The sequence below is a fragment of the Zalophus californianus genome, chromosome 12, assembly GCF_009762305.2.
Source record: "Zalophus californianus isolate mZalCal1 chromosome 12, mZalCal1.pri.v2, whole genome shotgun sequence".
In the NCBI taxonomy this organism is placed as follows: domain Eukaryota; kingdom Metazoa; phylum Chordata; class Mammalia; order Carnivora; family Otariidae; genus Zalophus; species Zalophus californianus.
In genome coordinates, this window is record NC_045606.1 from 92184731 (window position 1) to 92198746 (window position 14016).

At 48.3% G+C, this 14016-nt stretch overlaps 1 protein-coding gene across 4 annotated transcripts in view; it reads left to right on the forward strand.

The window, feature by feature from the left end:
• The window catches only part of TBXAS1 (thromboxane A synthase 1), a 158419-nt gene that overhangs the window by 100872 nt on the left and 43531 nt on the right, over positions 1-14016 (forward strand). For all 4 annotated transcript variants that reach the window (XM_027574593.1, XM_027574592.2, XM_027574594.2 and 1 more), the window contains 4 exons: positions 4065-4153; positions 5983-6131; positions 8275-8405; positions 12184-12498. In XM_027574593.1, coding sequence (XP_027430394.1) covers positions 4065-4153; positions 5983-6131; positions 8275-8405; positions 12184-12498 — 684 coding nt within the window. The remainder of the gene's footprint in view (positions 1-4064; positions 4154-5982; positions 6132-8274; positions 8406-12183; positions 12499-14016) is intronic.

The window sequence follows — 14016 nt, forward strand, 5'->3', positions numbered from 1 at the left end:
GAATTCCTCAGGCACAGTCTGTAAAAATATCCTTTTTTTTTTTCTTAACTGGGTGATTTAATCATACAGTCAACTCCAGGTAGAGAGCAGTCTAGAGCAAGGACTTCCTTCCTTCCTTGAAAAATTTCTTCCCCAGGCTGAGGGTGGTACTTTACACTTGATGGTGACTGCTAGTTTCCAAGTGGCTGACCAGCCGCATGCTCAGCATCATCTAGAATAAAGCCAACCCATGTGAGAGGTGAGAGAAGCAAAATGGGAACCCTTTCTCCTCGGGTGTGGCTGTTAGACTGTCATCCCCAAGAAGAAATCATTCTTTTAAAACCTAATAACATTAATATTTTATCTGATGATAAGTATCACGTCCATGCATTATGAAAACTGTGGGAAAAAAAAACAAAAATAAAAATTTCTCATTATCCTACAAAGAAACGTTAACAATCAAATGAGAATCTTTTATTAAAATCTGACGATAGCATTGTGTGCTCATCTGTGTGTGTGTGTGTTTGCACAAGCCACCTATGTCTGCTTGTCTCCAAATTCAGGGGAGTAATTGCTGGGCTTGTGGATTGTATGAAGATGATTGCAAGCCCATCAAAGAGAGCTTTTGTTTGTATGCAACTCATGTGAGAGTGAATATTCCATAACTTCTTGTGTATAATGCAAGGAAGAAAGCCTGAAATGATGCCTATTGGCCAACATACAGATCATGCTCCACTCATATTTTCTCTGCATTGCTTCTTAAAACATTTTTCATATTACATGCCCCATCTCATATCACATTAACCCAAATAAAAATGTCATAATCCATTCAGTGCAACAGACAGCAAGCAGAGCATGGTAGAAAATTACAATCATGCCAGTCAGCCACAAAGCATTCTAGTTACAAGCTCGTAGTGGAACCAAGGGTGGGCGGTGGGTCCAGCCCCCCTTTACACTGTCCAGCATGTGACTGGATTGAGTATGGGTGGACCCCTCTTTATGCGGAGGGCATGCTTCTGAAGAGTTGAGTATAAATCTAATTTTATGTTGCATTCCATTTTTGTTACATTAAGGGAGCTGTAAGCTTGATATCCAAAAAGACTTCCTTTAGAAGAGCATTTTTCTTTTTTTACCACGTTCTTATTCCTCTGAAATAAATGGAAGAGAAATTTTGGTATATGGGATTTTATTAAAATAGAGTTCACATGTACCACTAAGTTTATTAAAATAATGGAAGGATATAGCCAGCGAAGGCAGTCGCAGAAATGTGGATGAGATAGTAGAGTTCTCCAAACACAAAGGTAGTCTAAGATTTTTTGAGAGTGATGGCCCAGAGGCCACTAAAAGTGACCCATTTACACGCACTTTTGTACTGAGAGATTATTAAATTGGCAGTGGGTGAACATTTAGAAAAGAATGCAGTTGTCATGAAGAGTCTACCCAGAGTTACAAAGAATAAATCAGGATAGCGATTCTCACCCGTTTTGAGCGGACTTCAGAATAGGCATAGGAGGTAAATTCCATTTCTATTTTGGCAAATCATCTGACAAACTTCCCCAGCCAACTTATTGATCAGTTGCTGCCTGGTTGAATATTTACTTAGGTTCACGCTCAGCTGGCCAAAGAGCCAGAAACTGAGAAGACTGACCAATTCTGTAGCTACCTAAAGTAGCAGACTAGTGGAGGGCCACAGGCTCTGTGTTTGCTCCTGGATGCACACTGACAAACCGAACAAAGGCTTAGAAGGCACACTTACCAAATCTCCGATGGAACAAGAAGGAATCACCAGTGTTACAGGAGGTGAGATTTGAATGTGTGAGTACGCCCCATGGCCCACCTACACTGAGTACAAGCACTCTGGTGCTCTCAGCCCTTGAAGCTGGCTGAGCAGAAAGTCCTTTTTCTCAGAATTTTCCTCTCCAGATACTTCTTCCAGAAGTCTTGGCGACAAGGAAGAATCTCAGATGCTCTGCCATCTCTCCACTGAGTGCGGGGGTGTATTCTGCTCTGAACGTCTGCTCCTTGACCTGCCCTGAGGTGCTGCCCAGGCCACTGTCCCCAACTCCAGAAACTCACACGGCCCTGAGCTTAGCCTACAGCTCACTCTTACTCACCAGGGGTGTGCTTCTGCTTCTCAGCACCACCTCCTCCAGGGAGGGCTCCCACAGCAAACAGGTGGGCCCCTGGTATCACAGTTCTGTCCTTACGCTCTGGAACACATGGGGTGACTAGCAGACCTACAGGAGGGAGGGGTCCAACAAAGCCATGTGTCCCTCCAACATCTGGCCAACAGCCACCCAGCCTGTCCCACTGTGTTTTAGGGGAGTTAAAAGATTGTTCTGCTCAGAACACATGGCAGGACAACTTTTTACAGCAATAAATGTAACATAAATATAAAGTTTTTCTAATGAATGGAGTCCGAAGTGTCAAAAACTCAATTGCATATGGTGATGATTCGTGAAAAAAGATCTTGTAGCTTTTGTTGACCCGAACCTCCATATTTGCCTGCCCTACGTGTCTTCTCTAGAAGTCCACATACACCTGGGCTTGTGATTGGCAGGCAGGGAAGTGATCCAATTACGATTTATGGGATCTTACCTGAAATATTGTGTTCCATTTATGGAGCTGCCTTTTAGGAGTAACACTGATGAGAGAGAGCGAGCGAGTGATAAGAATGGAGAAGTGTGCGCAGACCGTGTTGCACGAGGAGCAGTTGAAGGGACGGGGACAATTGTCTAGAAGATGAGGAGGAGCAGTGCTTGCTGTCGGAGTATTTGAAGCACCACCACATGGAAGAAGTCAACTGAAACCAGTGAGAGGTTGTTAGAGGGGCCAGATTTTGGCCTCAGCACAACATACCTTCTAACAAGTAGATTAACATCCTGTAACTTTCCCTAAAGCCCCCAGACTTTTAAGGGCAAAGACTGGGTCTTAAGTATTCATTCAAATTCATTCCCTCGTTCAACAAATAATTACTATGTGCTGGACATCGTTCTAGGTTCTGGGGACATAAAAATGAACAAAAAGACAAAAATCTTCCCTGCCCTCAGGGAGTTACATTCTAGCGTCAAAATCATAAAATCTGAACATATTTAACATTTCAAAAATGTTTTCCATAAGAAATGCTCAGAACAATGTTACGGCATGTTGCTTTAGCTACGGTGTCATTCTAGAATGGGCACTGGTTGGAAGGATTCCCCTCGACGTTTCCGACTTGGCTTTGCAAACATACAGGAGGAAAGAGAAGATCACATGGGTGGCCATCAGGCTCCGCAAAGAATCCCACCCGCTTGAGCCAGCCTGCTGGGGTCAGAGTGGCAGCAGCCAAAAATGAGATCCAAACTTGATGAAGCTGGACAATAATTACGTGAACGTTCACGATACCATTCTCTGAGTGTGTGCATATGCTAGACGTTTCCCATGATGAAAATATTTTCCTATTAAAAGAAATGCAGCAATTTTTCTGGGTGGGCATGGAAGGCGTCTTGAAGTCAAGGGTTCCCTTACACGTACTTTATTCAGAGGTTTAAGCAGCTGAAGCAGAAATGAATAGCCGTCCCTCAGAAATGCTCTACAAGTGATTTTTGCATTGAGTAAAAAGTTAAAATGAACGACCTTACGTTCCTTTGGAGACTACAATTCTATATTCTAGCAGAAGACCTAAAGTATAATTGGAACCAAGCAAACATGGATTTGGGCTAATTCCAGAGAAAGTACATATGGATTGTGGTCTATTTACGCTCTAATGCTAACCAAATGTCACGAAACCGAGTACTGATTCTCATTTCTGTCTAAGCACTTAATGATCATTTTTGTAATTATTTCACAGTATTTACTCTAAATCCTTTCTTCTTTTTGCTTCCAAAAGAACAGATTGCGTAAGCTAACATAGACGTTTACAGCTATTGTATTTTATGATATTTATGAATTTCAGAGCCTCCTCTTGAGTCTTAGCTGCATGAAAGTTACCTTGAAAACAAGGTCTGTTTTCCCAGGAAGCGCCACACATAACCTCTTTATCTGCAGCTAATTTAGGTGTGCTCCCTGCATGGTGTCCTAATTACCCCTTTGTTATCTGCTATCAGATGACGCCCCTAATCAGCCAAGCCTGCGATCTGCTCCTGGCTCACTTAAAACGCTATGCGGAATCTGGGGACACTTTCGACATCCAGAGGTAAGGGTGCTACATGGACACATGACAGATGAGAAATTGCACTTTTGAATTGCCGCTTCGTGTAACTGTACATAATTGCTGGACAATTACCTCAGGACCAGCAAACTATGGAAATGCTAGAAGCTCATAAAGAGCATGGGTGGGCTGAATAATAAGAAATGAAACCCATGTAAAATGTGAAGAGAATGTGAACAAAGCCCAGGGTAGGTGTGGCGTGGTGAGGGAAGCCTTGAGTGGGCAGCGGTGTGTGGGTGGACACGCCCTCTGACCTCTGCAGATGCAGGAGGGCACAGAAAGGACAGGGTTCTGGTGGGGGGGGGGACGTCCATGCATTTTTACTGCAAGAAGAATTGTGCACCTCAGTCTAGAAGCCATGACTTAGCGGTGGACACCAAATTTAAATGACTGATTATCTGGCTGCCCCTCCAGTTGTCCTAGGCTAAGTTATGGCTTACAGCACAAGAGTAGGGTGAGAGAGGCAGGTCAGCCAGAAGCCGACTCGTTCCTATTATCATTGCTAATAAAGTAATAACATAACCATCACCAGCATTCAAATTCTGCCGTGGTGTTTACAAAATCCTCACACACACTTTGCTCTCTCTCTCTCTCTCTCTCTCTCTCTCACACACACACACACACACACACACACACACACACACACACACACACACACACTAGCTCTTTGGTCATGAGCTGTGTGAGTTGGCTAAAGAGCAACTACGAAAGCAAAGTAAATAACTTAAAAACCCTGAGCTCTTGGGCCGCTAGGATCAGATGCAATCACATTCAGTAGGCAAACTTTTCGCTATAGCGGGGACATGTGTAATCAATTGTAGGAATGTTTTCAATAAAGCAGTCAAAATAAAAGAAGTCATCTGGAGAGGTCTTTTATTCCTTAACGGTAAGCTGGTGGTGATAGAACCTGGAAGGAAAGGAGCTCCGTGTGTGCCCCCCCCGTCGAGCCACAAAAATAAGAACATTTCGTTATAAAAGGATATGCATACCCCGTTGGTAGCTTTTTTTAGAAATAACTTCACCTGACTGCTCCCGCAAGATACCAAAAAAGGATCATTCTGGTTTAAAATGGCCCTTCGAGGGCAGGTTTCCTGGAGCCGAAGAGGTTAATTTTTCTGGAGCTATTGCCAGATACTTTTCCTTCTGTTTGTTTCTAAAGTGCAACGTGTGTTTTCTGTAATAATATACATATGTTCATGAAGCTGGTCCCAAAGTTTGTCTTGTATTTATTCGAGTGTGAAGCGCCCTTGTTTTTGGTTTGTTACTCTTAGAAAAACTGTACAATCATTAGGAGGAAGAGGGGGACAAAGCTTTTAAAACCAGACAATCAGGTTGCCAATTCATCAGTCCCAACTTGCTCTATATCAATTAACCACTCGATCCTGGCTTTGGACGGACTCTGCACAGCTTTGGGGCGACAGCATGGGCTTCGGGTCATCTGTTTCCCTCCTCCACGGGGAGGAAGATTTAGAGCATACTTCTGGGAATTTGATGGTGGCTGGTTGATTCAGCCTACCCGAAGCCTGAGAGCCGAGGAAGTGATGCTCTCTCCTCACCTCCCCAGTCTCTGTTGGCATCAGCCATCCAAGATGTTTTTGTGTCTCCTCTGGAATTCTGTTGCCATGCTCAAAGGACCCCATCCCGGGGGCGGGGGGCGGGGGGGGAGGCTCCTCTCCCACCCCCTCACTTCAGCTCTGCAGGAAGCTTCCCTTTCCAGCAGGTAGACGATGGAGTGGTGCCTCTTTAGGAGTGTGCACAATGGCGAAGCCAATGGCAGAGTCCTTTCCAAACCCAAATGGCTCCCTCTCCCACAGGTGCTACAGCTGCTACACCACAGACGTGGTTGCCAGTGTCGCCTTTGGCACCCAGGTGGACTCCCGAAGGGCCCCCGAGGACCCCTTTGTGATGCACTGCAGGCGTTTCTTTGCATTCTCCATCCCCAGGCCTGTCCTGGTCCTAATCTGTAAGTACAGCTCCTGCCCGGGGCAGTAAGACCGGGGTCGAGCAAGCTGGCCAGACCCCATGCCTGCAGGGTGGGCCCAGGCAGCTCTCGGGGCTCAGCCCCCACCACGAGCAAGGGGCACTCGAGGGGTCTCTGAGAGTTGCCCTGCAGGGTCCACCCCGCAGAGGCCTCATGCCCCTGGAGCCACCCAGGCTCCTCCTGTCACCAGCCGGGGCCACTCATTACCAAGGCAGGTAGCACAGGCCTCTCTTGCCACTGCCGCAGGGAGGACCGTGCTGGGCACTTTGCTCACACTGCCGCATCCCCACTTCAGAAAACTGAAGCTTAGGGAGGCAGAGCCAAGGGGCACCTGGGTGGCTCAGTCATTAAGCATCTGCCTTCGGCTCAGGTCATGATCCCAGGGTCCTGGGATCGAGCCCCGCATCGGGCTCCTGGCTCAGGAGCCTGCTTCTCCCTCTCTTGATGCCCCTGCTTATGTTCCCTCTCTAGCTGTGTCTTTCTCTGTGTCAAATAAATAAATAAAATCTTAAAAAAAAAAAAGCAGAGCCAAGATGGGAGCCCAAAGCCTTTCATTTTCTTATTTATTTATGTATGTATTTATTTATTTGAGAGAGAGCAAGTGAGCGAGAGAGAGAGCACAAGAGCAGGGTGAGGGGCAGGGAGAGCAGCAGACCCCCCGCCGAGCGGGGAGCCCGATGCGGGTTTCCATCCCAGGACCCTGGGATCATGACCTGAACCGAAGGCAGACGCTTAACCAACTGAGCCAGCCGGGCGCCCCCAAAGCCTTTCATTTTCTACGACATATTCCTCCCCTCCAGCAAAATCCTCTTCAGAAGTCTTCTCCACTGGAAGCCCAGTGCACAGCAAACTAGAAATCATACGTGAAGGGTGACTGGCAGGTTACCTAATGCCGTGGGGACGGGTCGATTTATTTTATTTTTATTTCAGAAGTGAGTTTTTGCCCTCTGGCCAATTCCGGCACCTTCTTGCTTTTATGGAAGTATTGAAGTCTTGCTATTGCTGTTATTGATTATTGCCCTAACTTCTAACCTTTCTGCTGGGCTGCTAAATTGTATTCACTCCTTGGTCAGTTTCGTTCCCATTTGAGTCCATTTCTGTGGAAGGCCCTGGCACCTCCATCAGCTCCTCACTGAAATTGTCGGAGGGGTTGCCAAGGGGGTCAAAGCAGCCTCCCTTTTGTCCTTCACCCCAGCCACCCGCTGGGAACCACTCCCCCAAGTCAGCTCCACCTGCCATGGACCACGGACATGGACACGCCCTGCGGTGGGCAGCTCTGCTGTCCCACCCCAGCTACTCCTCCTCTCTCGGCCACTCTGAGCCCACCTCCCTGCTCACCACAGTGGTTTGGACTCTGGCTCTTGAAAATGGGCAGAGTGTTCTGGGAGCTCCGAGGGTCCAGAACTACCCTCCCGATCCAGGTTCCCATCAGTGCCGTGCACGGTGGGCCCACTGTCCATGCTGGGAAGCTGAGCTGACCTAAGCCACCCAGCAGCAGCTCAGCCCCTCGACCTAGACCCCACTCCACGAGGGGATAAGTGTCCCTGGCCCGGGGAGCCCCGCCAAGGCTGTGGCAGCAAGGGCACGGGGGCGTGCCTGGCACAGCAAGGGAGGTACCAAGGGGCCAGCATTCTTGCTAGCAGCGGCCTGGGCAGCTCTTAGGGACTGTTCGGGTGGTAGCTCCAGGGACAGTGACCCCATGCGAAACAAATGCAAATGGCCAGAAAGTTAAGAAAGTAGATGAGCTTCCACCACTTGCTCAGATGGGAGACGTGGCCCATCATCTGTCCTTTCTTGATGGAATATGAAGACCTTGGGCCCTCTTGTCTAGGACCTGGAAAACTAATTTCTAAGTATGAGATTGACTTCCTGGGGGTGAGAGGGAAGTGCAGATTCAATTGCGCAGACACGTATGGAGTGCTTACAATGTGCAAGGGACGGTGAGGCGTGGGGAGGTGGAATCAGGCACGAGCCCTATGGGAAAGCTCGGACCGAGGGGAGGCCCCCTTGTCTTCCGGTGACTCTTAAGTCAAGACTGGGGTCTGCCTCCCGGGCAACAGGCATTGGATAGCTCCGGGTTACTGCCGCCCTGTTTTCAGCATAGCTTTTGTTTTTCTCTTTCAAGTATCATTTCCATCCATAATGGTCCCACTGGCCCGGATTTTGCCCAATAAGAACCGAGATGAACTGAATGGCTTTTTTAAAAAACTCATTAGGAATGTGATTGCCTTGCGGGACCAGCAAGCGGCAGAAGAGGTAAGGGATCTTAATAGGACACAGTGTGGAAACAGAACGGGGCCTAATTTGGCACCGTGCTCTCTTCCCTGTCTCTTGCCTCCCAGGCCCGCACACCACAGCATGCTGGCCTTCAGCGGCCTACCGCTTAGAGCTTTCCAGGGCACTTGAAGGAAAGGAGAAGGGGTAAGGAGGGGCGAACATGGAAGAGAAACGTGAAGACAGTTGGGGCGGCGGGGGGGGGGGGGGGGGGGGGGAACAGCAGAGAGAAGCCCAGAGCAAATTGTCCACATTCTGACATGGGTGCCCCCCCAAAACTCATGGCCTATTTCAAGCACCGGCAACATCAGCCCCAAAGAATTTTCTAGGTAAATGTGCCAACATGGACTTTCCATCAGCATATTCTTTCTACTGAAAGTCGGCAAGGTGGAGTTTTACAGCTTGAAGAGCATCAGCAGTAGGGAGGAGCCTGGGCAGCAGGCAATTAACCCCTCACTGGCTTTCAGCATGGAGGATGTGGCTACAAAATTTGGGGCGGAGGGCTCGCTCGTGTGTCATCCGAGACCCAGAGACTTCTTTCCTCCTTACAGATTTGCACCATGCTTGGTGCATAGTGGGAATCCGGGAAATATCTGTTGTTTGAACTTGGCTGAGAACAGAAATGGGACTTTTCAGGGTTTGGAAAATAATTTCACTGTTGGATACACTCATGCAAGTGTAATGCTATTCTTTAAGGGCCTCATTGCATTCAAGAAAGTTGCTTCAGAAGGAAAAAACAGGGCTAAAATGTCTTCTCTGGAATTGACTTGTGCAAGCTTTAAGAGAGTAGCTTCAAAGACTGGCTCAGAGGGATTAACAAGGGACGCCGTGAGGTCCCATAGCTGCACCAATGGGCCCAGAATGAGATGGGGCGGTCAATTAGTGGCTGGATGCACCAGCAGCAGCCTCGTGCAGCCTGGCTTCCCCCTCTGGAGACTGGGAAGCAAAGGTGTCCCGGTTCAGAAGGCAGGGCAAGGTGTATAGAAGCTCCCGGCCCCTTGGCGCACACACCATCGTGAACTCCACTCGATGCCCTCGGAGGTGTGGGAAGAATCAGCTCACTGGTATCCCTGGCCCGGCTCTGCCACCTAAAAGGACAGAATGTTCTCATCCAGGTTCCTGCGTCTCCAGAATGAGGATGAAGCCTGGGGAAGAAGGGGTGAGGAAAGCCGCATTTTCAAAACCTCAGCATTGCTCTGAAGGGCTTCCTGATGACAATTTTCTCACACATACCCTCGCCCCTCCCCCAGCCTGAAACCCACAGGCTGTGGAATCAGGCTGAAAATTCTAAAACTGTTGCGCCGAATGGCTTACTATGAGGTGAGGGGTTTATTAAAGATCCAATTACTAGGATTGCCTCGAGCTCTTCCTTTTATAAACTCGAGAGCTGTTTGTTTCAAACAATGAGTTGATCTGAGAAAAACCTCCCAACCACAAATCCAGGACTGCCCGTGTCAAGACAGAGCTATATGGTTACTAAGAAAACTTGCTTTAAACCCATCCAAACTCTGTAGACATTCCATCAAGCAGATGTGTGTTTGCGCAGTGGAAAATGCAGCACAGATGTTAAAAGGTAAATATTTTTCTAAGCTCTAGCCGATGGGTGGATTAGACACCTACATCTATCAGGGTGCGTATTTTTCTGGGGTATAACCATAAAGCAGCACTGTTTCGGTCCTAAATGGGCAGTGTTCAAATAGCCTCGGTGATGCAGTGCAAATAAAAGAAACCCATCTACACTAATGCTCTTCTCTAGCACCCAGGCCCCAGAGAGCAGCCCTTTCTGCTGGCCTTTGTAGCTGGAGGTGAAAACAGATTTCTGCCCTGCCCCATGGCCCTCTAGCAACCTGTCTGAGCAGGGATGAGGGGAAAGGGTGCCAGCCCCAGCTCTACCACAGGAAAAAGCCACTGGGGCTCTCCCGCCCGCCATCGTCCCCGTCCCCCTCCAGCAAAGTCACGGGGGAGCCAGAGGGACAACTTCGTGGTGCCCCGAGGAGATTAACACTCCCCCAGCTGACAGGCCTGCCAATGCTCACCCAGGAGCCAAAGTAATAGAAGGTACTCCGCTCGCACATGCGCCATCGTGCCCTGCCCTGTCCGACTCTGCCCCCCAGGACCAGGGCAGGTAGTGGAGCCCCAAGAGCCGCCCCGATGTTGGCCAAGCATCAGGAGGGAATCGGGGGAAAGCCAGCCCTTGAGGATGCCGCCTGGAAACCAGAATAAGCAGGGCCGGGGTGGCAAGAGACAACCAACTGTGGCTCCCCTGAGCAGGCCGGCAGGATACCGAGGCCTTCGCTCCCGAGACGCAACGTTCTTGAGGCCCACGGGTGTAGCTGCGAGAACCTGCTGGAATCTCAGGCGATGTCCTGCAAGGTCACAGAAGCTGGGAAGCAGTCAAGCTACAAAGGCGTCACGCTCCAAGCTTCCCCACCCCAAATAGCACGCACTCGTAAGCAAATCCAACACAGCCTTTCTCAAAATGCGTTTACTGCGTCGCATTGTTCTTTGTGGGATTGTTTATCACAGGCCTAACACTCGCTCAGCACCACACCGGGCATGGGGGTGGGCCACACGGTCCTGCCCTGGACATGTTTATACGCTTACGGAGGAGAAAAAGCAACAACACATAACAACAATCTTACGACATGGGATTCAGTGCTGACGTGTGGGCCATAGATTATTAATGCAAAAGAAATTCAGAAGCCAATGAATTGAGCAAACACCGCACCAAGTAAAGTACTTTGAAATCACAATCTGTTTCTGCTGGTGGTTCTGACACCCTCCCTTTGCTGGTCTGGTCCTACAAACTTCAGAACAGAGTAACATACTGGTTGTCACTCATCACATTAACACCCTTTTCGAAGAAGGGATATGCCTGGGATACACTTTGTCAATGCGAAAGCAAGACATAAAGGCTTCTATTGTTACAATTAGTGGTAGTGAGGAACATAAAGAATATGCGAATTGCTGATAAGGAAGGCAGGGGAAGAGGGGAAGAAAGCTCTAAGCACTTCAATGGGGTAGGGGATCAGTGGGGGAAAAGGGACCCAAGGGTGGGGGCGGTCTTTGAAGACAAGCTTCCCCAAGGAGCAGCTCTGCCACCTTCCTACTGTGGGAGGGAAGTGTGTGGCCACCCGTCCGAGCCCTGAACGGTGCATAAGGGAACAAGGGAGCACGTGCTTTGGTTTAAATCGGTATGATGTTTTAATTGTTTTATTGTTGGAAAACCAACCAGCCAACCAACAGTTCAAACATGTATAAAGTAAAAAAAATCAAAGCCCCCCCCTCCCCCCCCCCGTTTTCCCACCTCCTCCAGCTCACTGTGAGCCACTGGGTATAGATGTTGCTACACATTTTCTATGCATGAACAAATACGTGTAATTATATATATTGCACATGTACCGCTTTTACAGAAATGAGATTCCACTATGCATATTGTTCTGCAACATGCTCTATTTTTTCCTTCCCAAAATGGCTTAACACGTTTCCCAATCAGCCCAGATAGAAGGGCCTCATCCTTTTTAATGGCAGCGTCCCCGTCTGCGGTTTGCTGCACCAAAGTCTGAGAACCAGTACCGTCTAAGGGACATTCGGGGCTGCCAGTTTCTCGCCATCTCAGAGAACCCCGCGGTGAGGGTGCTGGTTCCCATCAGGCTCAAGCCCATTAAAGGCTATGCGTGCAGGTGTTCTTCTGAGCTCCAAGAAATCTCACTCATGTGACTCAAAGGCCGGAATGTGTATTTTTCCTTCTGTCCCATAGAAGCGGAGAGATTTCCTCCAACTGATCCTGGATGCCCGACATTCCGCCACCTCTGTGGGGGTGGACAGCTTTGATATGGTCAGACAAATCTTCTCCTCCACCGACTGCGCCGCAGGTCCCTCCCAGCCACACCAGCCTGGCCGCCTGTCCAAGCCACTGACTGTGGACGAGGTTGTGGGCCAGGCCTTCATCTTCCTCATCGCTGGCTACGAGATCATCACCAACACGCTCTCTTTTGCCACCTACCTCCTGGCCACCAACCCTGACTGCCAAGAGAAGCTTCTGACAGAGGTGGACGGCTTTAATGAGAAATACGTGAGTACGGTCATCCGTGCGAAATCCGCAGGACACGTGATTTTGTGTCTGTAGAAGTGAAACTTAATGATATTGATAACTTCCTTGCGAAAACCACATTCTAAGTTTGAGATGAAATTGGGCTGTTGCACACATTCTCCATCTTTCTGGGTTAGCAAGTAAAAGGAAGTGTTCAGAACAACAGAAAAAAAGAAAAAAGAAAGAAAAGAATGTGTCTTGGGCATATACTTCACCGTCTGGGGCCTTCCGTGAAACCAGGCCTGGCTCAGGAGGCTCAAAGTCTTAGCTTCGAGTGAGCGAGTGAGGGTCATGGGGCAGGCACTGGAAGGAGGTGTGGTTTCCCAGGGCTCTGGCTGTGGAGTCAGCACTCTCTCTGTGGGGCAGGTGTGAGGCAGGAAAGGGAACCTAGTCCTAAGCTGCAGGAGCAGACAGAAGGATGGGCCAAGCCAAAGCCGGAAGGAGGAGGAGGGCTGTAAACGGAGTGAGGTGAGATGGCGCTGGTCAGTGCTGCGTCTAGATTCTGGATATTCCTTCTAGACGAGCCTCCTCTTTGGGGAATTTGAAGCAAACTTTCAGGGGTGCGGAGCGAGGCAACTTTAAGAGCTCATATTTTTCCAGATGCTTTTGTGTGTATTGCTTTGACTTACAAGTTGTTAAAATCATTTTTAAAATCTGTGCTTTTAAAGGGAAGGCCACCCTAAGAGACTTTTTTCTATTTCATTCTGATATAATTATTACAGTCACAATTTGGGGGAGGTGGCCTGTTCTTAGAATCCTTAGAAACTTTTTTTAGATATTGAGCTAAAAACTGCTTTCCAGAAAATTCCACTTCTTTATCCCACTGGGGAAGTAGATGCAAGGTCAGCCTTTCTTCACCAAGGCATTTTTCCAATATTTTGTTATTTCAAATATTTGAAAACTTCATTAACTGTGTTCCTAATTGCCTCAACTTTGGGCTCATCACGAGCTTATAGTCCACTTCAAGTTCCACACTGTTGTGACATCTGCCAAGCCAGGTCTCCACCACCCACTGCGTATACAACTGATATTTTTGAGCCTAGATGCAAGAGTTTGTATTTATCCTTATTATTGCTCAAGTCAGTCAAAATAATTTTGAATCTTGATTTTGCCATCTGTCATATTAGCAATTCTTCCAGCTCTGTATCATCTGAGACTTGCTAAGCATGCCTCCAGTTCCATCCAAGTCATGGATTAAAATGTTGAACAGGACAGGGCTTCCCTCCAGGTTGACATTGATCCATTAATCAGTATTCTTTGGGCATGGAGTCTCCATAAGCCATGCATCCAAATAACCCTACTGCCTATTCCCACCACCCATCTTATCCTGTTTCATGGGTACTTGTGGTGTTTGTCTGTTTGTCTGTCTGTCTATCTGTTTGTTTGAGGAGGGACCCAAGATGACAGGGGTACATTACTGCAAGAGAAATAAGGGGAGCTGAAGGGCATATCTATCAGGATACATTTAATGGCACATAACAAAACCCAACCCAAACTGAT